The sequence below is a fragment of the Coregonus clupeaformis genome, unplaced genomic scaffold (assembly GCF_020615455.1).
Source record: "Coregonus clupeaformis isolate EN_2021a unplaced genomic scaffold, ASM2061545v1 scaf0851, whole genome shotgun sequence".
In the NCBI taxonomy this organism is placed as follows: Eukaryota; Metazoa; Chordata; class Actinopteri; order Salmoniformes; family Salmonidae; genus Coregonus; species Coregonus clupeaformis.
The window spans coordinates 111369-138207 of NW_025534306.1; the positions used below are offsets into that span (position 1 = coordinate 111369).

Sequence of the window (26839 nt, forward strand, 5' to 3'; positions counted from 1 at the left end):
ATGTCGGAATCTGAAGTCAAATTGGTCAAACTGTGAGATCTTGTTGGAGAGAGAAAGAGAGCAGATATGGGGCTACTGCACAGGCCAGCAAAAGAGAAAGGAGGGGATATGTCAGGCTTATCTCTAAATCTCTCTCTGTCTCTCTCTGTTTCTCTCCGTCTTTCTCTGTCGCTCCGTCTCTCTCTGTCTCTCTCTGTCTCTCTCTGCCTCTCTCTGTCGCTCCGTCTCTCTCTGTCTCTCTCCGTCTCTCTCTGCCTCTCTCCGTCTCTCTCAGTTTCTCTCCGTCTCTCTCTCTCCCCTCCCCCAGGCTAAATTCCTACTCAGGGAAACTAGAAAAAAGCCAAGAAGAAAAAAAGCATTTTCATTTCTCTCATCTTTAATCATAATGGTTGATATGTGGTGTGTAATTTGGTGCTGGGTGGGATCAAAATAAAACCCATTGCGTGTGTGTGTGTGTGTGTGTGTGTGTGTGTGTGTGTGTGTGTGTGTGTGTGTGTGTGTGTGTGTGTGTGTGTGAGTGTGCGAGTGTGTGCGTGCCTGACATGCACACAAACTCAAACACATGCTATATATTAGCCTGCTGGCATTTCTCTGAAGGGAAGTCTGTTTCTAGTCTTCCTCTTCATTACAAGCCAGCTATAGCTTCTGTTCTTCATACATGTGACACATGTGATTTAGTAATTTATGTATTCATTCATTCATTTATCTATCTATCTATGTATTATTGTTCATTCTTTCTTTCATTCATTCATTCATTTGTTCAGTCACAGGGTCATTATCCCCCTCAGTCTACCAGTCAGTCATTATCCTCCTCAGTCTACCAGTCAGTCACTATCCTCCTCAGTCTACCAGTCAGTCGTTATCCCCCTCAGTCTACCAGTCAGTCATTATCCCCCTCAGTCTACCAGTCAGTCATTATCCCCTCAGTCTACCAGTCAGTCATTATCCTCCTCAGTCTACCAGTCAGTCACTATCCTCCTCAGTCTACCAGTCAGTCGTTATCCCCCTCAGTCTACCAGTCAGTCATTATCCCCCTCAGTCTACCAGTCAGTCATTATCCCCCTCAGTCTACCAGTCAGTCACTATCCTCCTCAGTCTACCAGTCAGTCATTATCCCCTCAGTCTACCAGTCAGTCACTATCCTCCTCAGTCTACCAGTAAGTCATTATCCCCCTCAGTCTACCAGTCAGTCATTATCCCCCTCAGTCTACCAGTCAGTCACTATCCTCCTCAGTCTACCAGTCAGTCATTATCCCCCTCAGTCTACCAGTCAGTCATTATCCCCCTCAGTCTACCAGTCAGTCACTATCCTCCTCAGTCTACCAGTCAGTCAGACCACTGTAGTTTTACTGTAGTATGAAGGAGTGGAATGATTATGTAACATAAGTGTTGTTTGACTGGAGAGAAAATAGCCAGAGAGGTTTTATGTTTTTTTTTATGTTAGAGAATGTAAGAGGTAAATGACGCCAAGCTATCACGACTATCGCACTGTGTGTGTGTGTGTGTGTGTGTGTGTGTGTGTGTGTGTGTGTGTGTGTGTGTGTGTCGGCCATTTCACTGCAAGTGAAGGAAAGGAAAATTCCTCTTTCAGACAGTTTGGTTTTCCAGATAATTTACTGTACCTACTTCATTTAACCGTTACTGATCCAGGTACTGATCCTCTCTAGACTTTCCCTTTAATGCTACTAATATAATTGCTGCTTGTCTGACAAGCACAGTTTAACTGTAGACCTATGTGACAAAGTATTATGAGTTTGACTCCTGTACTCTGAGTTTACAGTATGTGTTCACTGTAAGAAGTGCCTGACTATGACTTTAAAAGGAGGGTTAGTATAAAGCATCTCTTCTTCTCTGTGTGTTTGGTGCTGATTTGTCCTTGACAAGAACTTTAAACAGAAAGACAGAGAGGAATGTGTGTTTGACTGGGTGGGCTATGGAGCTAAACACTAACTCTCTCTCTCCTTCATCTCCACCTCTCCACCTCTCTCTCCCTCTCTCCCATTACTCCCCCAATCTCCCCCCTTCCCCCTCTCTCCTCCTCCTTCCTCTTACCTCACCCTCCTCCATCCCCCCCTCTCCCCACCTCTCTCCCCCTACTTCACTCTCTCCCCCACCCCTCTTTTGCCCCACCCTCCTCTCCTCCCCATCTCCCTCTCTCTCCGCTCCTTCTCCACCCTCTCTCCCCCCTCCAGGCCAGGAGAGTTTCAACTCCCGCTCCCTGGCCCTCCAGGCGCAGAAGAAGATCCTATCCAAGATGGCGACCATGGTGGTGGCCAACCTCCTGACGGACGATGTCAGCAGTGAGATCCTGGACGAGCTGTACAAGGCAAGCCGGGAGTTCACCAAGAGCAAGAAGGAGGCCCACAAGATCGTCAAAGACGTCATCAAGATCGCCCTGAAGATCGGCATCCTGTACCGCAACCACCAGTTCAGCCCAGACGAACTGGACACAGTCGAACGCTTCAAGAAGAAGATGAACCAGGCGGCCATGACGGCGGTCAGCTTCTACGAGGTGGACTACACGTTCGACCACCGCATTCTGTCAGAGTTGCTGCTGGAATGCCGGGACCTTCTGCATGCGCTGGTGGAGCAGCACCTGACCCCGCGGTCACACACTCGCATCGACCACGTGTTCAACCACTTCGCCCACGGGGAGTTCCTGGCCGAGCTGTACGGAGACGGAGAGGAGTACAGACTGTACCTGAGGAAGATCTGCAATGGGATCAACAAACTGCTGGATGAGGGAACACTTTAACCTCTGACCCCTGATCTCTCACCTCTCATCTTTGACCTAGCATTTGACCCTGCTCCTCCCTTCCTATTACTCAATCTCCATGGTTGCGCCTCAATAATCCCCCCTTTCTCCCGAAGTGTGCACTTGTTCACTTCCCTTCATGGATTTGAAATGAAATGATTGGTATATGGAACCTCCTTGTAGCCCACACCTACACTAATCCAATGCTTTTACATTTGTGGGGAGTAGTGAACGAGTGCACACTTCAGGAAGAAGGACAGGTTATTGGGACACACCCCTTCTCTTCCTCCGGTCTGCTTTTCTTCTTCCTCTCATTCCTTCTTTTAAATCCGCTCCTGATCTGATCTGTTCAACCTTTAACCTTATTTTTCTCTCCTGCTCTCCCACTTCCTCTTCTCTTTCCTCTCCTCCCCTGATCTCTCTTTTATTCTCTTGAGCTTCCTGGACAGGGATGTGCTTTAATCGTCCTCTCCTTGTTTCCTTCCTTATTCTCCTGCTCCCCTTCTTTCCTCTCCTTTCTTGTCTGCCTCCTTTTTTCTATCCAGTTGCCATGACGTTGATGAACTGTATGTAGAATTCTATGATATTGACCTGGTGTCACAGCTCTGTTCTGTAAGGTGTTTTCTCTACATCCTTCTCCCACTCCCTCTCCCTCACCGTCCCCAAAGTTGGTAAGAGTGTGGCGCTAGCAAATCCAAGGTAACTGGTTCACTTCTCACAAGGATCATACACACATATTAAAAACATACTGTATTCACTCATTGACACTGTTCTATTAGTGGCTTTGCATAAAGCGTCTGCTAAGTGAAAGATATTATATCCTAATAAAGTCTAGGAAGTTACAACAGGGAGTGTGAAAGTGGGCGGGTGGATCACCAGCGTAGCGTCTGATAGGCTATGACTGCGACTGGTCGTTCACATAGCAACGTAGCCTACATAAAGCCACAAAACCCATGAGAGACCAGCGAATCAGAAGAGTTTTTCCCCTCTTTGGCATTCAAGAACTCAAAAATCTGTGGTGATCACGTGATAGCAACATTTGACATACTTTATTGCGTGGTGTACGTACTTATAGCTTTACTGCTCTGAATCAAGTCCAAAAAGAATGACGATGTTTTGTAAATACACTGTTGGTTCTCTCTCCTTTCATTATTACTGTGTGTGTGTGAGTGTCATGATGTCTTATATCAGGACCTGGAGTTTTTCTAGTCCACGTGACCTTCATTACCAGGAAAAATTCCTGACCCTATAGTTCTGTATGCTGTATGCATCATTAACCAATCACAGCCAACCGTCACCATTTCCTGCCAAATATGTAAATGACTAAGGCTGGGATTCAAACCTTTCACGCACTATAACAATCTTTAAAAAATGGAGGCCCACAAGATGTTTACCATGAATACGATCTCCGTGAATGTCGGGGCAAATGCCTTTAAAAGCTGCATTGCTGGTTGTATAGTGACATGCGGTGCAGCACGCCACGGATTGAATCCAGGCCTAAATTAGTCTTACAGCTCTGACTGTTAAGGCCTTGATGATAACTCTGTCCCTTGATGATAACTCTGTGCTCTCTGCCTTCTCTCTATAGAGCAGTGTTGTGTGTGTGTGTGTGTGTGTGTGTGTGTGTGTGTGTGTGTGTGTGTGTGTGTGTGTGTGTGTGTACATGTTTTACTATACTTGTGGGTACAAGAATAGTAAACCAACTAAATTCAGGGAAGTGAGGAAATGCTGCCGGTCCTCACTTACAATAAAGGCTTTTTAGGTTTAGGGATTAGGTTAAGGGTTAGGTTTAGCATTAGAATTAGGGTTACGGTGAAGGTTAGGAGTTAGGGTTAGGTTTAGGGGTTAGGGGAAAATAGGGATTATGAATGGGAATCAATTGTTGGTCCCCGAAAAGTCCTCACAAGTATAGTAAGACATACATTATCTGTGTGTGTGTGTGTGTGTGTGTGTGTGTGTGTGTGTGTGTGTGTGTGTGTGCGTGTGCGCGCGCATCATGTGTCTGTGTCTGTATCCTCTTTGCTAGGGTGTAACACGTCTATCTTTTATTAAAGATTCCTTATAAATCGGTGCTTGAGGTTTGATGCTTTGTTCAGTTGCACTTTATGACCTGTTGTGTACCTCTCATCCTCTCATCCTCTCATCCTCTCATCCTCTCCACGCCTTTCCCATCTTCTTCTATCCTCTTATCTCTCTTCTACCCTCCTCCTCCTCCTCCTCCTCCTCCTCCTCCTCCTACAGTGTTTCAGTTCTCTGTCATAAATACACACAGTCTGTTACATAGAACAGACAGACCACCCACCTGTAGGTATATATATGCAGGCACGCGCACATCTACACGCACACAGACACAAGTCCACACACACACACACTAGATCACTATACAGACACAAATCGTATTTGAAGCAGGGAACCAAAGGCTAAAGCTCTATAATTGTTTATAATCAATCAATCAATCAATTTTATTTTTATATAGCCCTTCGTACATCAGCTAATATCTCGAAGTGCTGTACAGAAACCCAGCCTAAAAACCCCAAACAGCTAGTAATGCAGGTGTAGAAGCACAGTGGCTAGGAAAAACTCCCTAGAAAGGCCAAAACCTAGGAAGAAACCTAGAGAGGAACCAGGCTATGAGGGGTGGCCAGTCCTCTTCTCTGGCTGTGCCGGGTGGAGATTATAACAGAACCATGCCAAGATGTTCAAAATGTTCATAAGTGACAAGCATGGTCAAATAATAATCAGGAATAAATCTCAGTTGGCTTTTCATAGCCGATCATTAAGAGTTGAAAACAGCAGGTCTGGGACAGGTAGGGGTTCCATAACCGCAGGCAGAACAGTTGAAACTGGAATAGCAGCAAGGCCAGGCGGACTGGGGACAGCAAGGAGTCACCACGGCCGGTAGTCCCGACGCATGGTCCTAGGGGCTCAGGTCTCTCAGTTGGCTTTTCATAGCCGATCATTAAGAGTTGAAAACAGCAGGTCTGGGACAGGTAGGGGTTTCGAATCGCAGGCAGAACAGTTGAAACTGGAATAGCAGCAAGGCATCTTTCATCTTATAACATCTTTATATTGTTGGTATGACAGTGTTATGTAGTCCTTATGACAAGAGGGTTCAATTTAAGTTACTATCACTCTCTTCTCTTTCCATTCACACCTCTCTTCACTTCTCTCCCCCACCCCCCATCCTCCTCTCCTCTCCTCTCCTCCTCCCAGTCTCCAGCTGATTCAGACATTAATGATTTGAGGGGCTGGAACTGTGACAGACAATGAGACTGAGGAGACGGGTTAAAATAGGGCCTCAGGGCATGGCTCGCTCACGCAAGTACTATCAGGCACACACACACACACGCACGCTCTCTCACACACACACACACATACGCGCACGCACACACACAGATATGCATAAACACACACACACTTGTAGATGTGCACTCACACACACATACACATAGCACACAGGTGGTGTGGGATATAAATACCCAATGGTGATGCATAGATAAACATAGTCTTCCCAGACTGGCCTCTGTCTCAGTGACCTCATGAGGAGCCCATGTTCAGGTCGTCCCAAATGGCAGCCTATTCCTTATCTACAGAACTACCATCTTTGACAAGAGCCCAATATCAGAGGAGACCTGACCTCTAGTGGCAGGAAAGTGGAACAACATCCTAACTGGCTCTACAGATACTTGTTCCACATCCCCAAATTGCACCCTATTGCCTATATAGTGTACTACTTTGACCAGGGCACTGTGTAGGGGAATAGGGTGCATTTGTACTATAAAGTGATATACTCTATTGCTTTATAGCTGCTGTGTTTAAATGTTCTGTGGATCTCTGTGTTGAGGGTCAAATATAAGAGCATCTTTCACCTTGTTGCTGATACTTATTCAACCCTTTCTACAGAGCTATAGATTGGGGCCAGGACATCAGACGAGTAATGTAAAAGACGCTGAGGAACTGACACTCAGTATCTTACCACAAACACCCCCCCACACACAACCCCAACCCCCAATGATGAAGCTGATTCAAGTTAATGAGTTCTCTTTAATATGATTAATGTATCATCAAGTGCTTTGAGAGGCTGGTTATGACACACATCAACTCCATCATCGCAGACACCCTAGACCCACTCCAATTTGCATACCGCCCCAACAGATCCATACACGACGCAATCTCAATTGCGCTCCACACTGCCCTCACCCACCTAGATAAGAGGAATACCTATGTGAGAATGATGTTCATTGACTACAGCTCAGCCGTTCAACACCATTGTCCCCTTCAAGCTCGTCACCAAGCTTAGGACCCTGGGACTGAACACCTCCCTCTGCAACTGGATCCTGGACTTCCTGACGGGCTGACCCCAGGCGGTGAGGGTAGGCAACATCACCTCCGCCACGCTGACCCTCAACACAGGGGCCCCTCAGGGGTGTGTACTTAGTCCCTTCCTGTACTCCCTGTTCACCCTCGACTGCGTGGCCACGCACGACTCCAACACCATCATTAAGTTTGCTGACGACACGATGATGGTAGGCCTGATCACCGGCGACGATGAGACAGCCTACAGGAGGAGGTCAGTGGCCTGGCAGTGGGGGTCGGAACAACAACCTCTCCCTCAACATCAGTAAGACCAGAGAGCTGATCGTGGACTACAGGAAACGGGGCTAGCATGCCCCCATCCACATTGACGGGTCTGCAGTGGAGCGGGTCTCGAGCTTCAAGTTCCTCAGTGTCCAAATCACGAAGAACTTAAAAATGGTCCACATGCACACAGCCATGAAGAAGGCGCGACAGCGCCTCTTCCCCCCTCAGGAGGTCTAAAAGGTTTGGCATGGGCCCTCAAATCCTCAAAAGGTTCTACAGCTGTAGTACCATTGAGAGCGTCTTGACTGGCTGCATCACAGCTTGGTATGGCAATAGCACCGCCGCCGATCGCAGGCGCTACAGAGGGTGGTGCGGACTGACCAGTACATCACTGGGGGCTGAACTCCCTGCCATCCAGGACCTCTATATTAGGAGGTGTGAAAGGAAGGCCCAGAAAGTCGTTAAAGACTCCAACCTCCCAAGCCATAGACTGTTCTCGCTTTGCTTCCGCATGGCAAGCGCTACTGGTCCATCAAGTCTGACACCAACAGGCTCCTGAACAGCTTCTATCCCCAAGACATAAGACTGCTAAATAGCTAACTAAATAGCTAACTAAATAGCTAACTAAATAGCTACACAGACTATCTGAGTTGACCTTTATATTTTATTCTTATTTTTGCACTGTCTCTATGCACACTGGGCCTTAAATAAACTAAAGTAAAAAATAAAAAGTAATACAATAAAATAACAATAAGCGAGGCTATATACTTGGGGTACCAGTACAAAGTCAATGATGCCGGGTACAGGTTAGTGGAGTGTAATTAGTACATGTAGGTAGGGGTAAAGTGACTATGCATAGATAATAAGAGCGAGTAGCAGCAGTGTAAAAACAACGTAAATAGTCGGGTGGCCATTTAATTAAATGTTCAGCAGTCTTATGGCTTGGGGGTAGAAGCTGTTAAGGAGCCTTTGGACCAGCATATACACTGCTGCTACTCTGTTTATCAATATCCTGATGCCTAGTCACCTTACCCCTATATATATCTACTTCCTATCACTCCAGTATCCCTGCACATTGTAAATATGGTATTGGAACTGACCCTGTATATAGTATGCTTACTTACTTTATCATGTTTTCTTTTTATATCTTGTGTGTTTTTGTTCTTTACATTGTTATTGATTACTGCATTGTTGGGGTTAGCGCTTGCAAGAAAGGCATTTCACTGTACTTGTGCATGTGACATTAAAACTGGAAAACTGGAACCAGAATGGGTCAATACATTAGGCTTACATACTGTATAATAAGGTTACATGAAGACTACATGGAAACCATAGGATGACAATCAAGGGAAATTATACAAGGTGTGAATTTCCTCTCTGCTAGTATATTGTATACAGTGGGGAGAACAAGTATTTGATACACTGCCGATTTTGCAGGTTTTCCTACTTACAAAGCATGTAGAGGTCTGTAATTTTTTATCATAGGTACACTTCAACTGTGAGAGACGGAATCTAAAACAAAAATCCAGAAAATCACATTGTATGATTTTAAGTAATTAATTTGCATTTTATTGCATGACATAAGTATTTACATTTTACATTTACATTTTAGTCATTTCCCCAGGGCACTGAAAAGCAGAACTTAATATTTGGTACAGAAACCTTTGTTTGCAATTACAGAGATCATACGTTTCCTGTAGGTCTTGACCAGGTTTGCACACACTGCAGCAGGGATTTTGGCCCACTCCTCCATACAGACCTTCTCCAGATCCTTCAGGGTTTCGGGGCTGTCGCTGGGCAATACGGACTTTCAGCTCCCTCCAAAGATTTTCTATTGGGTTCAGGGTCTGGAGACTGGCTAGAACACTCCAGGACCTTGAGATGCTTCTACGGAGCCACTCCTTAGTTGCCCTGGCTGTGTGTTTTGGGTCGTTGTCATGCTGGAAGACCCAGCCACGACCCATCTTCAATGCTCTTACTGAGGGAAGGAGGTTGTTGGCCAAGATCTCGCGATACATGGCCCCATCCATCCTCCCCCTCAATACGGTGCAGTCGTCCTGTCCCCTTTGCAGAAAAGCATCCCCAAAGAATGATGTTTCCACCTCATGCTTCACGGTTGGGATGGTGTTCTTGGGGTTGTACTCATCCTTCTTCTTCCTCCAAACACGGCGAGTGGAGTTTAGACCAAAAAGCTCTATTTTTGTCTCATCAGACCACATGATCTTCTTCCCATTCCTCCTCTGGATCATCCCAGATGGTCATTGGCAAACTTCAGACGGGCCTGGACATGCGCTGGCTTGAGCAGGGGACACTGCGTAGCGCTGCAGGATTTTAATCCATGACGGCGTAGTGTGTTACTAATGGTTTTCTTTGAGACTGTGGTCCCAGCTCTCTTCAGGTCATTGACCAGGTCCTGCCGTGTAGTTCTGGGCTGATCCTCACCTTCCTCATGATCATTGATGCCCCACGAGGTGAGATCTTGCATGGAGCCCCAGACCGAAGGGGTGATTGACCGTCATCTTGAACTTCTTCAATTTTCGAATAATTGCGCCAACAGTTGTTGCCCTTCTCACCAAGCTGCTTGCCTATTGTCCTGTAGCCCATCCCAGCCTTTTGCAGGTCTACATTTTTATCCCTGATGTCCTTGACACAGCTCTCTGGTCTTGGCCATTGTGGAGAGGTTGGAGTCTGTTTGATTGAGTGTGTGGACAGGTGTCTTTTATCCAGATAATCGAGTTCAAACAGGTGCAGTTAATACAGGTAATGAGTGGAGAACAGGAAGGCTCTTAAAGAAAAACTAACAGGTCTGTGAGAGCCAGAATTTTTACTGGTTGGTAGGTGATCAAATACTTAAGTGTCATGCAGTAAAATGCAAATTAATTACTTAAAAATCATACAATGTGATTTTCTGGATTTTTGTTTTAGATTCCGTCTCACAGTTGAAGTGTACCTATGATAAAAATTACAGACCTCTATGCTTTGTAAGTAGGAAAACCTGCAAAATCGGCAGTGTATCAAATACTGCTTCCCCACTGTACACACTCTAGCCCTCCCAGACCCACTCCAGGACTGTGACCAGAGTTGATTGATCAGTGATTGATTGATGTTGTCTCTTCCTGATTTAGCTCCAGCCTTAGTCATTTATGTTACGTGACCTGAGTTAGAACAGATCTGATAGGCCCTCTGAGAAAGACCTACGGATGTCACAGCCAATCAGGAGTTGTCTTTTTGAGTAGTTAATTGCTCTCCTTCACCAATAACAGCCACTATTTCAGAATGATTTGATTCAGGGGGTTTTACGGTTGCCAATGTCATTTATGTGTTGACAAGTTTGATTTACATTTTAATTCCATTTTGAATGAAACCCATTTAAGTTCACATCGGTTTAATATGACCAGACTGATGTTCAGAATATGTCAATACATTAGCTGACATACTGTATAATAAGGCTACATGAAGACAACATGGAAACCATAGGATGACATTCAGCAGAAATTATACAAGGTGTGAATTTCCTCTATTTCGTATACTATAATTAATTCAAACTGTGAGTAACACACTTATGCACATCTATACGCACGCATATACACATGTGCGCACACACAACCCCACCCACCGACACCCACCACACCCCCACCCACCCACACACACCACCACCCACCCACCCACACACACACACACATTTTTGTTAGCCTGACATGCACACACACACATGTTAACATTATTTCCATTTGTTGTATAAAACAGTCAGTCGGTGACATCAACATGTGATGATCAGTGGGGGTGAGTTTTTACCACAATAATTAAGACAGGGGCTGAAGTATGGATATAGTTTTCTCAGTGAAAGTGTAGCCAGTGAAAGAGTAGATATGAGACTTGGCCTCCACGATTGTAGAAGGAGACCAGACCCTCCTCATAATCCACAAACACCCCCACCTTCTGGGGCTTCTCTCTCAGGGAGAGGAGGACAACAGGGTTAGCAGCATCCCTGTACTCTCCCGATTCCTCAGCAACACAGTCCAGTATCCATTCTTAGGGCTCACTGTAATCTCCCCCTTCCTGTTGATGGACTCTGTGGCCACTCATAAAATCCACCCAGTCTTCCCCTTCACCTGCACCTCATAGTTGTGGTCCTCTGTAGCTCAGCTGGTAGAGCACGGCGCTTGTAACGCCAAGGTAGTGGGTTCGATCCCCGGGACCACCCATACACAAAAATGTATGCACGCATGACTGTAAGTCGCTTTGGATAAAAGTGTCTGCTAAATGGCATATTATTATTATAGTAGAATCTCCCTGAGGAGAAACCCTACTTTCCCAGGGCACTGACACAAGTATTTGGGTTGTCAGGGAGATGCTGCCATATGTCTCCATAGCTAACTTGTTTCCCGTCTTCAGACAGGATTAGATCAGGATGTGCTTTATCAAGGTCTAGAGTCACATGCACTGTTGAGAGAAACATCCACTTTATTAGAATTGTAAAAGAAACATATCAATATGGGGGACGGCATTTTACTTCTCAGTACATTACTCTAGACAGATGTACGTATAGCGATGTGCTGTATCTGGGTCTAAAGTCACGTCCACTATAGAGAGAAACACACTTTATTAGAATGATTAAATAAACATATCAATATGGGGGACTGCATTTTACTGCTCAGTACATTACTCTAGGACACATATATGTACAGGTATGTGTTGTATCAGGGTCAGAGTCACATCCACCTGTGAAGTGAAAAATAGTCTATAAAAATGAGAAGAAAATAACGCCAATTTTTACAGCAGGTCTTTCTGCACAGTACATTACTATAGAAATACACTACATGGCCAAAAGTAGTGGACACTTCTTCAAATGAGTAGATTCAAGAGCTTTCCAGACACCCTGCTGTTGACAGGTGTATAAATTGAGCACACAGCCATGAAATTCCATAGACAAACATTGGCAGTAGAATGGCCCGTACTGAAGAGCTCAGTGACTTTCAGAGTGGCACTGTCATATGATGCCACCTTTCCAACAAGTAGTTAGTCTAATGTAGGGTTCTTCTCAGTCCTGAGGGCAGAATACTTCTGTTTTTTTATTTCTACCTGGTAGTTAATTTCACTCACCTGGTGTCCCAGGTCTGAATTAGCCCCATTAGAAGGAGAGGATGAAAAGCAGAGGTGTTTCGGCCCTCCAGGACCGGAATTGAAGAACCCTGGTCTGATGTCTGCCCTGCTAGAGCTGCCCCGGTCAGCTGTAAGTGCAAGGTCACAGAATGGGACCGCCGAGTGCTGAAGTGCGTAGCAGAAAAGTTCCAAACTTGCCTCTGGAAGCAACGTGTCGACGATCGTTAACGGATGAGACGGACAAGCAGCGTGATAAGCGACATCTTTATTTCGCAGTACTAACACACGAACAAAAACAACAAAACCAAACTATACGTGAAGTCCAGAGGTTATAACACAACAAACCTTACGGATCAAGATCCCACAAACTAACATGCTAACAGGTTGCCTAAGTATGGACCCCAATCATAGACAACGAGGCTACAGCTGTCTCCGATTGGGGAACCACCCTGGCCAACATAGAAACTAAATGATCTAGAACCAACCAGTGGTGCGCGTGCGTCAGTCCTGCACGGCACCTCGTGCCATGTTCCATCAGTGCTTGGTCCGGGTCAGCTGCTCCACCCGAGCTAGAGCAATCCGCTCACCGGGTCGGCCGACTCAGTCAGCGGATCCACTCTGGAGCCAGAGCAACCGCTCCACCAGTTTTAGTCCAGCTCCGGCTCCGGGCGTGACCACCACTCTCTCTCTACCGCCCCGTTGCGCCCCTGGTCTGGTATGGCCCCGCTGGCCGGAGCTGGACTGAACACTGGTGGAGCGGATTGCTCTGGCTCCAGAGTGATCCGCTGAGGAGTCGGACCGACCCCGGTGGAGCGGATGCTCTGGTCCCGAGTCGGAGCAGCTGACCGGTGCCGACAGGACTCGGTGGAACAGGCACAGGCCGTCCGTGCGAGACGACGCCGCACTACCGGTTGGTGCGGGGAGAGGAACGGGCGGACTGGGTTGACGACGCCGCACTCACTGTCTTGGTCGCGGGAGCAGGAACAGGCCGGACCGGTGGCGACGCCGCACCACTGGCTTGCGCGGGAGCAGGAACGGGCCGGACCGGCTGACGACGCGCACCACTGGCTTGGTGTGGGGAGCAGGAACGGGCCGAGCTGGCGACGCCCGACCAGGCTTTGTGCGGGAGCAGGAACGGGCGGACCGGTGACGACGCACCACTGGCCCGGTGCGGGAGCAGGAACGGGCCGGACTGGGCTGACGATGCGCACCACAGGCTTGGTGCGGGGAGCAGGAACAGGCCGGACCGGTTGGCGACGCCGCACCACTGGCTTGGTGCGGGGAGCAGGAACGGGCCGACCGGCTGACGACGCGCACCACTGGCTTGGTGGGGGAGCAGGAACGGGCCGGACTGGGTTGACGACGCGCACCACTGGCTTGGTGCGGGGAGCAGGAACAGGCCGGACTGGGTTGACGACACGCACCACAGGCTTGGTGCGGGGAGCAGGAACGGGCTGGACCGGCTAGCGATGCACACCACTGGCTTGGTGCGGGGAGCAGGTACGGGCGGATTCGGGTAGACGACGCGCACTGACAGGCTTGGCGCGGGGAGCAGGAACAGGCCGGACTGGGCTGACGACGTACCACAGGCTTGGTGCGGGGAACAGGAACAGGCCGGACCGGCTGGCGACGCGCACCACAGGCTTGGTGCGGGAGCAGGAACAGGCGGGACCGTACTGGGAACACACACCACTGGCTTTGTGCGGGATCAGGAACGGGCCGGACCGGACTGGTGACACACACCACTCTGCTTGGTGCGAGGAGCGGACTGGGTTTCCTTATAAACCTCCGCTCCCTTTGCTGCCTAACCAGTACCTCTCGCCGTGCTCTACACTCTCCCTTCTCCCTCACTGACCAATGGCCCCCGTAACCTGGTGGCCCTCCTCTAGTCCGCAGATTCGCCTGTAGCTGCCTCCAGCAGCCCCATCGTCCCACGCCCGTGTGCCCCCCAAAAAATGATTGGGGTTGCCTCTCGCGTGTCCGTCGTCGCCGGCACGGTTGGCGCGTCCTCTCTCCTGCCTGGGCATTTACCTTGCCTCCATGGCCCTCTGCCCGCGAATATCTCCTCCCAAGACCACCATTTGCCCACCTGCGAGCATCGCCATCTTCTCCTCCTGGGCACGCTGCTTGGACCTCTTATGGTGGGATCTTCTGTCACGATCGTAACGGATGAGACAGACCAAGGCGCAGCATGATAAGCGTACATCTTTATTTCGTACACAACACACGAACAAAACAACAAAACGAAACGATACGTGAAGTCCTGAGGTTATTACACAACAAACCTTTACGGATCAAGATCCCACAAACTAACATGCCAACAGGTTCTCAGTATGGTCCCCAATCAGAGACAACGAGCTACAGCTGTCTCCGATTGGGAACCACCCTGGCCAACATAGAAACTAAACGATCTAGAACCAAACATAGAAAAACTAAACATAGAACATCCACACCCTGGCTCAACAATTAAGAGTCCCCAGAGCCAGGGCGTGACACAACGTGAGTACAAGATGTGTTCATCGGGAGCTTCATGAAATAGGTTTAACCTTATCTTTATCAATTGATCCGTAAGGGGTTTCTCATAATACTTTATACACCACTTACGTAGATCTACGTGGGTGTACAAGTTGTATATATATTGTATATATATTGTATTATTGTTTTATTGTTTTCTCTAGTAACCCATTATACACATAATATTTTATATCTCTTTATCCAACTACGTTCTCTCAACCGACACAATTCTACCCAACCACTGGTCGATCTCTACTTCTCTATACTCAACCCGACCAAATACCAACCAAACAATTAGTCAGATTTCTGTAATTACATTCAACTTGCAGGCTATCCAATTCCTGCTACTGCAGTGTTAAATGTAGGCTATCCAATTCCTACTTATATATGGATCCAACAGTATTTTCACGTGATTATAGGAAAACAAATCCTACTATTGGAGACAATCAGTTTCTTAGATTTACTCTCTGGATCAATTTCTTTAGCTCCTCTTAACAGTTTCCCCGCCAAATTCATTATTAATGGTAAATAGTTCAGCCAAATTGAACCCCAAAATGTTGTGGCTGAGGAGGACAAGAGATCTTTCACCATTAAGGCTCAGCTGGAAAAACAGACAGATTTTTCAACAAGGTCTCTTACCTTGTTTAGTTGTGGCAGAGGGATGTCTGGGTCCAAGCCGAGCGAAACAGATAAAAAGTCAGGGCGCTCTCATCCGGGTCACATTGCAAAATGTTGTGGAAAACTCAATCCAAAGATTAAGGCAGAGACTATTTAATTGTATAATAGAAACATATTTAACCAAACAGTTATGAGGGGAGATTTCACAGGGATGAGTTCAAAGAATAAATGGTTACATGTCCCTTATATAGTAGGAGGTGACAATACAATCATATTGTTACACAACTGTTATTTTATACAAGCAACAGTTCCAGAACACAATGGCCTTGTGTTAGAGTGCAGACATACCAGGAGTCTATGAAATGCATAACATCACAGTCCAACACAGAACATATCCCGTGAGAAGTTATAACAGCTCACCCCAAATTCTGCCACCACAAAAGGATGACATTCAGCATAAATTATACAAGGTGAATTTCCTCTCTGTTAGTATATTCATATAGTGATAAACACATTGCAATTCATTCAGACTGTGAGTAACACACAAACTTGCACGCACACACACAGACACATTAACAGTATTTTAATGTTTGGTATAAACAGTCAGTCAGGGACATCTACAGGAGTGATGACCAGTGGTTCTGAGTTATCAATAGTACCAGAATAAAATAATGGATAGAGTTTCTCAGTGAAGATGCAGCCAGTGAAAGAGTAGATATGAGAACTGGCCTCCACATTGTAGAAGGAGACCTGACCCTCCTCATAATCCACAAACACCCCCACCTTCTGGGGCTTCTCTCTCAGGGAGAGGACAACTGAGGGGTCAGTGAAAGCCTTGTACTGTCCAGCCCTCAGAAACACAGTCCAGCATCCATTCTCAGGTCTCAGGTCAATCTTCCCCTTCCTGTTGATGGACACTTTGGCCACTCCTAACGTCCAGTTAGTCTTCCCCTCCACCTGCACCTCATAGTAGAATCTCCCTGAGGAGAAACCTTCCTTTCCCAGGACATAGTGAACTTGATCAAACCTCTCTGGGTTGTCAGGGAGATCCTGTTTTATGTCTCCATGTCTAACTTGTTTCCCGTCTTCAGACAGGATTAGATTAGGATGTGCTGTATCTGGGTCTAAAGTCAAGTCCACTATAGAGAGAAACACACACTTTATTAGAATAATTAAATAAACATATCAATAACATTTTACTGCTCAGTCCATTACTCTAGGACACATAATATGTATGTATAGTGATGTGCTGTATCAGGGTCTAGAGTCACATCCACTGTGAAGTGAAAAATTGTCTATAAAAATGAGAAGAAAATAACATCAATATGGGGGACGATATTTTACTGCAGGACTAAATGTACAGTACATTACTGTAGACATATGTAGCCTATAGGTTGTTATTGATAACAACGTAAGTATACTGTAGATATGAATGTGTGATCATGTTATTTCAAGTAATACCGATATGTGAAGATATTAATATTCATGTGAAACTCTAGGTGGGTGGACTGGAGAGTATTACACACTGACCTGCATGTTTTCTGATGGTTTCAAGTTCTACAATATAGAGAAAGAGTTTGTCAGATTTGGGGGATACCAGAAACTATGGTAATATAATGTTACAGTACAGTAGTGTATACTGTATGGTGCACTTGCAACATGATGACAAATCTCCCTCTCTTAATCTCTAAACGTTATTGATGAGGTGAGATAGATTTTTTAATGCAAGTTCAGAACCAGAATCAGTAAAAATACTCTTCCATAACACAGTTTACCTGCAAACAATGGTATGATGGGATCAAATCTATTTTAAATACAATTCAGTGTCAATCATTTACCTGGACTCCCCTTCATGTTTACAAAATCTGTGGGTAAATAAAACAATTAAAAAAATATATATTCCTGTTAATTAAAGTGTGAAAATAGTTATATACATTAATGCAACTAAATATAATTATTGGTGTGAACATTTACATCGTAGTCAGTAAAAAATAATTGCAATACAGTGATATTTTACCACATAATTATGACTAATCTTGTGCTATTTGCATATTTGCACAATGCAAATTGTAAACCCTTAGAAAAGGGCTCTCCTGTAGGTTTTAGCTCCAAATGTAATCTAGTGCATCTGATTCTAATAATTAGCTGGTTGATAAACTGAATCAGGTTAGCTACAACTAAGGTTGGATCGAAAACCTACAGAAGGGTAGCTTTGTAGGAACAGGGTTGGAGAGAACTTCCTTAGAATATACGTGTATGTATTGTATATTGACCATAAGGCACTAGTAATGCATCATGTACAGTTGAAGTCGGAAGTTTACATACACCTTAGCCAAATACATTTGAACTCCGTTTTTCACAATTCCTAAAAATTCCCTGTCTTAGGTCAGTTAGGATCACCACTTTATTTTAAGAATGTGAAATGTCAGAATACTTGTAGAGAGAATGATTTATTTAAGCTTTTATTTCTTTCATCACATTCCCAGTGGGTCAGAAGTTTACATACACTCAATTAGTATTTGGTAGCATTGCCTTTAAATTGTTCAACTTGGGTCAAACGACTTTGGAAGTATGCTTGGGGTCATTGTCCATTTGGAAGACCCATTTGCGACCAAGCTTTAACTTCCTGACTGATGTCTTGAGATGTTGCTTCAATATATCCACATAATTTTCCTTCCTCATGATGCCATCTATTTTGTGAAGCACACCAGTCCCTCCTGCAGCAAAGCACCCCAACAGCATGATGCTGCCACCCCCTTGCTTCATGGTTGGGATGGTGTTCTTCGGCTTGCAAGCAACCCCCTTTTTCTCCAAACATAACAATGGTCATTATTGCCAAACAGTTCAATTTTTGTTTCATCAGACCAGAGGACATTTCTCCAAAAAGTACGATCTTTGTCCCCATGTGCAGTTGCAAACCGTTGTCTGGCTTTTTTATGGCGGTTTTGGAGCCGTGGCTTCTTCCTTGCTGAGCAGCCTTTCAGGTTATGTCGATATAGGACTTGCTTTACTGTGGATATAGATACTTTTGTACCTGTTTCCTCCAGCATCTTCAGCAAGGTCATTTGCTGTTGGTCTGGGATTGATTTGCACTTTTCACACCAAAGTACATTCATCTGTAGGAGACAGAATGCGTCTCCTTCCTGAGCGGTATGTAGCTGCGTGGTCCCATGGTGTTTATACTTTGCGTACTATTGTTTCGTACAGATGAACGTGGTACCTTCAGGCGTTTGGAAATTGCTCCATGGATGAACCAGACTTGTGGAGGTCTACAATTTTCTTTCTGAGGTCTTGGCTGATTTCTTTTGATTTTCCCATGATGTCAAGCAAAGAGGCACTGAGTTTGAAGGTAGGCCTGAAATACATCCACAGGTACACCTCCAATTGACTCAAATGATGTTAATTAGCCTATCAGAAGCTTCTAAAGCCATGACATCATTTTCTGGAATTTTCCAAGCTGTTTAAAGGCACAGTCAACTTAGTTTATGTAAACTTCTGACCCACTGCAATTGTGATACAGTGAATTATAAGTGAAATAATCTGTCTGTAAACAAATGTTGGAAAAATTACTTGTGTCATGCACAAAGTAGATGTCCTTACCGACTTGCCAAAACTATAGTTTGTTAACAAGACATTTGTGGAGTGGTTGAAAAACGAGTTTTAATGACTCCAACCTAAGTGTATGTACACTTCCGACTTCAAATGTATAGCTGCTACTTACCCAGCTGATTAGCGAGTATCTCTGCAGACAAACAGAATAATTCAAGTAAATTAAAGCATTCTTAACAGTGAATCATTAATTTCATTCATTGTTGGCAGGGGGATGGGGACAGTGAAAATGTGATAAAAAGCATTAATGTCAAATATGTAAGGATTTTATATCCATGAAACTAGCTGTTGTACTAGCATCCATTTCTGTAACATATTCATGGGTTGGGAATTGTTTGTCTCCAATTGTTGTTTGACATAGTGATGCATAAGATTGTTGGACACACAACTTACTCAGCTTGTCATCTTGAACTTTCTCTGCAGACATAAAAAGAGAACAGTTAGTGAACATCCTTAATGAACACATCTCACATCCATGGAGAAGAAAATTATTAAAATATAAAAAACGGATACATTTATGCTTAGGACTGTTGGACACTACTTACTCAACTGAATACTTTGTTCAACGATAACTTGCACTGCAGACAAAAAGAGAGACATTAGAGAGAACATCCTTAATGAACACAAGAAACTCAGTGTTTTCTCTGACAACGTTCCATTTATGGAGGAGAAAACGGAATTCTTGACGGTAAGACACTTCTTACCTAGCTCTTGACTGTGTTCAGCATTGGATGGATCTGGAGACATGAAAATAGATAACAGTTAGAGGAAAGGTCCACTAAAGGACCTACTCAATATGTTTTTTGACAAAGTCCTTTCCATGAAGGAGTCAATTACACTTATGTGGTTCAGATAAACCACGCACTGTGATTGAAATAAATCTTATATTAAAGAATCTACTATTTTTGTGGAGAAAGTTGTTTCAAATAGAAATGGGTTCGCCCTACAAATAGAAAATTGCTTTTTTTTTAAATACAAATCCTTAAATACACATGTACAGTATCTGACCGATGTCTGCTTTTTACTTCTAAAGGTCAAATAGGGGGTGTTTATATTTGTTATGTTTCACTGCTTATACAAGTGGTTAACCTGTACTAGTGTGAGGTGTGAAATTGAAATGTGTTTTTTTGCATATCCCAACTCCCCCTGAGATACCCTCAGAGGTGGACAGAGATATGAGCGCCCAATCATTGCCAAATTTGCTTTCTTTAAAGATAAACTAATTGTTAAAAGCCTGGGTAAAAGACTCGCTGGCACGAAAATAGGCATGAATGATCAGTTCCCGAAGGAAATTGCAGAACGGCGCAAAGTTCTGTACCCAATCCTCAAGGAGATTAGATTAAAAGGGAAACGTGTAGCTCTCGTAGTCAATAAACTGTATATTGATAACCAAATGTTCAGAGACACAAAGACTACATGGCTATTCTAAATATTACAAATTCCCATAGAGGAGTTGAATAATTGAACACCCAATACTAGCCATGGAAGGGATTGTAATTAAAAAATATAGAGTGAAAGGCAATGAAATACAACAATTGTTAAAGAAATAAACTACAACTACACTACACCATTCTAGATAGGGAATGTTGGAAAATAATTAGTATTAGACTTTCCATTTATAGTATTTTATAAATTGAGAAGACATCATTAGAAGAAAGGATAATTAGCTAAATAAAACATCTTCAAATATAAGGAACTGGAACACAAAAGTACTCAATCAACATGGTAGAGATAAAACACAGCAAACAGAGGACATAGAAGGCATAGTATGTGGGTATGTGTGGATGTATTGTGATGGAAGGTGGGGTGTGTATTTTTGTGTTTGGAAAAGTGTGGAGTTAAGTGAGTGAAAAAGGGAAACTGTTGCAAATCCCAGAGCGTGTGTGTTTGTGAGCAAGGGTTGTGAGAGAGAGCTTTCAATTTTGTGCAGATATGGGATATACACTTTCAAATAAATTATAAATATAGTTTATTTATTTATTGTCCTATCATGATGGAGTGGTCCCCAACCCTATACCCTATTCACCCACCTGAGTGACCCATACACTAAGGAGAAGTCCTTATCTGTTTTATGGGCCTACAGTAAGTAGCCTATACGCAGCCAAATCAGAACGATGAATGCGGTCAGAGACCCACTAAAGCAGCACCACCCCCTCAAAATTCTGAGCATGCCTGGCAGGGTTGGTCCTACAAAGCCAGAGCCCCCTGACGGGAGAGCATAATATACAAGGAAATTCTCAAAGCTGCTAATGAGAACCTTGAAGGCCTTGTAGTGGCAGTGCTGGCAACACTACAGTGGGGGAAAAAAGTATTTAGTCAGCCACCAATTGTGCAAGTTCTCCCACTTAAAAAGATGAGAGAGGCCTGTAATTTTCATCATAGGTACATGTCAACTATGACAGACAAAATGAGAAAAAAAAATCCTGAAAATCACATTGTAGGATTTTTTATGAATTTATTTGCAAATTATGGTGGAAAATAGGTATTTGGTCAATAACAAAAGTTTCTCAATACTTTGTTATATACCCTTTGTTGGCAATGACACAGGTCAAACATTTTCTGTAAGTCTTCACAAGGTTTTCACACACTGTTGCTGGCCCAATTTTGGCCCATTCCTCCATGCAGATCTCCTCTAGAGCAGTGATGTTTTGGGGCTGTCGCTGGGCAACACGGACTTTCAACTCCCTCCAAAGATTTTCTATGGGGTTGAGATCTGGAGACTGGCTAGGGCCACTCCAGGACCTTGAAAAATGCTTCTTACGAAGCCACTCCTTCGTTGCCCGGGCGGTGTGTTTGGGATCATTGTCATGCTGAAAGACCCAGCCACGTTTCATCTTCAATGCCCTTGCTGATGGAAGGAGGTTTTCACTTAAAAATTCACGATACATGGCCCCATTCATTCTTTCCTTTACACGGATCAGTCGTCCTGGTCCCTTTGCAGAAAAAACAGCCCCCAAAGCATGATGTTTCCACCACCATGCTTCACAGTAGGTATGGTGTTCTTTGGATGCAACTCAGCATTCTTTGTCCTCCAAACACGACGAGTTGAGTTTTTACCAAAAATTCTTTTTGGTTTCATCTGACCATATGACATTCTCCCAATCCTCTTCTGGATCATCCAAATGCACTCTAGCACACTTCAGACGGGCCTGGACATGTACTGGCTTAAGCAGGGGGACACGTCTGGCGCAGCAGGATTTGAGTCCCTGGCGGCGTAGTGTGTTACTGATGGTAGGCTTTGTTACTTTGGTCCCAGCTCTCTGCAGGTCATTCACTAGGTCCCCCCGTGTGGTTCTGGGATTTTTGCTCACCGTTCTTGTGATCATTTTGACCCCACGGGGTGAGATCTTGCGTGGAGCCTCAGATCGAGGGAGATTATCAGTGGTCTTGTATGTCTTCCATTTCCTAATAATTGCTCCCACAGTTGATTTCTTCAAACCAAGCTGCTTACCTATTGCAGATTCAGTCTTCCCAGCCTGTTGCAGGTCTACAATTTTGTTTCTGGTGTCTTTTGACAGCTCTTTGGTCTTGGCCATAGTGGAGTTTGGAGTGTGACTGTTTGAGGTTGTGGACAGGTGTCTTTTATACTGATAACAAGTTCAAACAGGTGCCATTAATACAGGTAACGAGTGGAGGACAGAGGAGCCTCTTAAAGAAGAAGTTACAGGTCTGTGAGAGCCAGAAATCTTGCTTGTTTGTAGGTGGCCAAATACTTATTTTCCACCATAATTTGCAAATAAATTCATAAAAAATCCTACAATGTGATTTTCTGAATTTTGTTTTCTCATTTTGTCTGTCATAGTTGACGTGTACCTATGATGAAAATTACAGGCCTCTCTCATCTTTTTAAGTGGGAGAACTTGCACAATTGGTGGCTGACTAAATACTTTTTTTTCCCCACTGTAGCTGCATATTATTGTTGCCCTGGTGGCACAATATAATCAAAGGTCTGACTGCACAGAGATGCTTGGGAAAATGGTCACAATGGGGGACCAGCGTGTGTGTTTCAGGGGAAGGGGGTGTATCTGATCTCCATCACCTAAGACTTTGTAGTGTCTTAGAGTCTGTGATTGTGCTGACCTTTGCAAAAAGTGTGTTAGAGGAAACTTGGCTCTGCTTGCTGAAACATCTGGAAAGCATTACTAAATTCCTGGAAAAAAGGATATGGGAAGATATGTAGGAAAGCCAGGGATTGGGTATTAAAATCACGCCATACTATGTCATATAGGATATAAATACCATGTCTTGAACAAGGGGGAGATAGAATAGCGAATTACAGAATTGGCTCCTGCTGTTCTTCAGATATCTGCAGGTATCTGTAAATCTGACGCTGAAACTCTTTGTTATAATAAACCTTTATAAACAAAGTACAGTGTCGGCAGACTTCTTATCATCACGGCATTATCAGCAAAGTTTGTTTTGGATGCCACATTAATGGCGACGAGGTTGTTGTTTTTTTGGGACGTGATACATCTTTTCTCTGCATTCCATTCCTGGGCTACAAAGTGACTCCCGCTCAAGAAGCCGGCAGGTAAGGTGAGCTTAATCACAAACATTGGGCGCTGGTTGTTTTGTGAGTCCAGAGTGTGTGCGTTCAGATGTACCGTCAAATTACTTGTGCGTATGCGTTTTGCTGGTTTTTGCTGTGTGATGGGAATTCCGTTCTAAATTTTCTAAATTAGTTTGCGTTGAGAACAACGCAGAAAGTGGGGAGTGTCTATAGGGCACACCGATAGGGCACACCAATATTTGCCTTGAATAAAAGTAAAAGGAGTGTCCAGGAAAATTATGAAGAAATAAGGCCAGGAATAAAGAAAGTATACTTTTAGGACGCCGTTAATTTAAGGAAGCCCTTGAAAACAAGGCATCAATATGATGGGCCATAAATCTTGATAGTTATTAGATTAACTCTCAAGTCAGTTCTGGGAACTGCAGGTTGTAGAATATATATTCAATTGCATGTTACCGCTCAGAATCTATTTGACGAAGTATTTGTCTGAAGTAATCCTCTCTTTTGAATGTCTACAACCTGAGGTAGCAGAAATTTAGAATGGAATATAAAGGAAAATAGGAACGGCGGTAAGCATGCTTTGTATAAACGGATCCTGTGTGTGTGTGTGTGTGTGTGTGTGTGTGGAACAGAGAGAGAGTGGCTGCGTGTCTGAACAGGTCTCTGATGAGTTCCAGCTGTGTGTCGACTCATGTTAAAATAAGATCTATGTTAGAGATTTATACATATATATATATGTTTTGGTTGAGAACAGGGATTTTTGTTTTCATAAAAGTTAAGCCCCTAGAATGAAGTTAAGGTAAAAATCTTATGAGTCTCCGTTTGTGAGAACGTTAATAATTGTTAACTATATCAACTATGAGCCCCCTGGAAGGACAATAAGTTTAAAAATCTTATGAGTCTCTATAAAAAGAGAACGTTTACTAACTAATCATGAGCCTACAGGGAGGACTTTTTTAAGAGTGTATAGAGATGTTTTGTAATTGATAACAACATAACTATAAATCTGCAGATTAGGATAAGTGAAGATAACAAACTTGGAAGTAGGATTTGTGTTCTATGTTCTATGTGTTCCGTCTTCGTTTGTGAGCTCTGTTAAGTGTTATTGTTTGTCTATGAGAGGAGAGAATGTTGTTTAGCTGGGAGAGAGCTTTTTAGGAGAAGTTCCTTTCACTCTGAAATCACATTGGTGACTGAACTGCGCACGCGTAGGATTTTATGAGTTTAGAGTTACGTACAACAGATGTGCCACTCCCCTGCACTGAACTGCTGGGAGAGGCAGTCTCAGAGCAGACAAAAAAAGGGAGGGGGAATCTTGCACACAAGTGGAATGTTCTGTTGAATTAACTGTTGCTTGACTGTGAAACTGTTTGGTTGATAATCGGTTGAGTTGGTGAATGAGAGATATATTGACGGATTAAAAATAATAATAATAAAATAAATAAATAAAATAAAATGTTATTGAGCTATTTATAATATTCCTGAGTTAAGCTGTTTGCTTATTTCTTAGCGTGAATGTGAAAAAAATAAACTAAATTATTGTTTGTTCTTTTGTCCTTCTGTCATATGAGCGTGAATGTGAAAAAAATAAACTAAATTCTTGTTTGTTCTTTTGTCCTTCTGTCATATGAGAGACGAGAAGGAGGAGACAGAGAGAGAGGGAGAGAGGAGGTGCTGACCAGTACATCAGCGACAACAACCCAGTCCAATCAAGGCCAGTACTGTTCTTATCCACAAAACCTACTTTCCCTTACAGGATATAATTGATACATTGTGTATACATAGAATATTTCATGTTGTGACCATTTCGCAGGAACTTGGCAACAGACTGATGAATTGATGTAATTGATAATTGCACATTACAGTTTTTGTGAATGATTTCTTTTGATTAGAGTTGTGTTGGAAATCCAGCATTGACATTATTCGGTAAAATTAAGGTAATTGGGTGATTAATAAGCAATTGGTTTGTGAGTGCTGTAGTGTTGCAGGATTACAGGTCTTTTATTTTTGGATTGCTCTGAAGTTGACTACTTTCCTTTACTTTTCCTGATCGGATGTGGTAAGACTGCCACTAATCAATAATTTGGTAAAATAAAATTCATAAAATAAATTGATGTATTGATTGATTGGTTGATTGATTGGATTGATTGATTGATTGATTGATTGATTGATTTAATTAATTAATTAATTAATTAATTAATTAATTAATTAATTAATTGATTAATTAATTAATTGATTGATTTGATTAATTGATTAATTATTTTTAATTAATTAATAAAAATAAAAAAAATAAAAAAAATAAAAAGAGGGAAACACATAACAGAGTCGTTACAATGGGGAAAACGGACATCAAAACTACAAAAGCAATTACTCCTCTTGATGTAGTACAGAATAGTAATCCTCTAGTTAATGGTATAGCAAAATTATCTGGAAAATGGAATAAACGTTGGCCTGACATTGAACAACCATGGCCAGTGGAAGGGACTCTTAACCCAGACGTCATCAAGATAATGCAAGTGCTTGTATCCACGTATAAGGCAGATCAAAAGAAGGGGGAAGAAAGGACAACTACGTAAAGAAAAGAGACAAAGAGAGCTGGGTGTTCTTAAGCTGTTTGAAAATGAAGGACAAAAACTGATAAAAGATACAAAAGATAAGAGAGACAGAGGTACAGAGAAAATGGCAAAAGAGGTGAAGGTGACAGAAAAACTAATGGCAGAAGTCAATACACCTTTCTCACATATGGATTCAGCAAAAACACCCCCACCTTATGAGAAAGAAGCCAAGTTTAAGGACGTATATCCTCAGCTTCCAGTGATCATTCAGGAGGGTGACTATTGCATCAGAGATGAAGATGAACGAATAATAGAGAGAGGACAAGCAGAAACGACCATAAAAATGAATCCAAACTCCAAAAGCAGGAAGAAAACGAGATGTCTGGAAACTAAGGGTAGAGTGAGGTTCAGGAGGATGGAACTTTATGATGATGATGATGATGATGATGATGATGATGATCAGAGTGATTCAGAAGAGATCATGGGTGGATATGACCCTGTCATCAGATAGAGGTTAGCCAGAGCGGAAAGAAGGGGTGATGGAAGTTGGAAGAAGAAGAATACAAGTGATTCGAGTTCTGATGAAAATGAAGA

General features: G+C 43.6%; 1 protein-coding gene and 1 pseudogene across 2 annotated transcripts in view; one reads left to right on the forward strand and one right to left on the reverse strand.

Annotated features, from left to right (window-relative positions):
• The window catches only part of LOC123485782 (tumor necrosis factor alpha-induced protein 8-like protein 3), a 29564-nt gene extending 26023 nt beyond the window's left edge, over nt 1-3541 (forward strand). For both annotated transcript variants that reach the window (XM_045216908.1, XM_045216909.1), the window contains one exon: nt 2193-3541. In XM_045216908.1, the coding sequence (XP_045072843.1) occupies nt 2193-2755 (563 nt within the window). In that variant the 3' untranslated portion in view covers nt 2756-3541. The remainder of the gene's footprint in view (nt 1-2192) is intronic.
• Nucleotides 3542-15732: 12191 nt separating this feature from the next.
• Nucleotides 15733-26839, reverse strand: part of LOC121562173 — a 75034-nt pseudogene continuing 63927 nt past the window's right edge.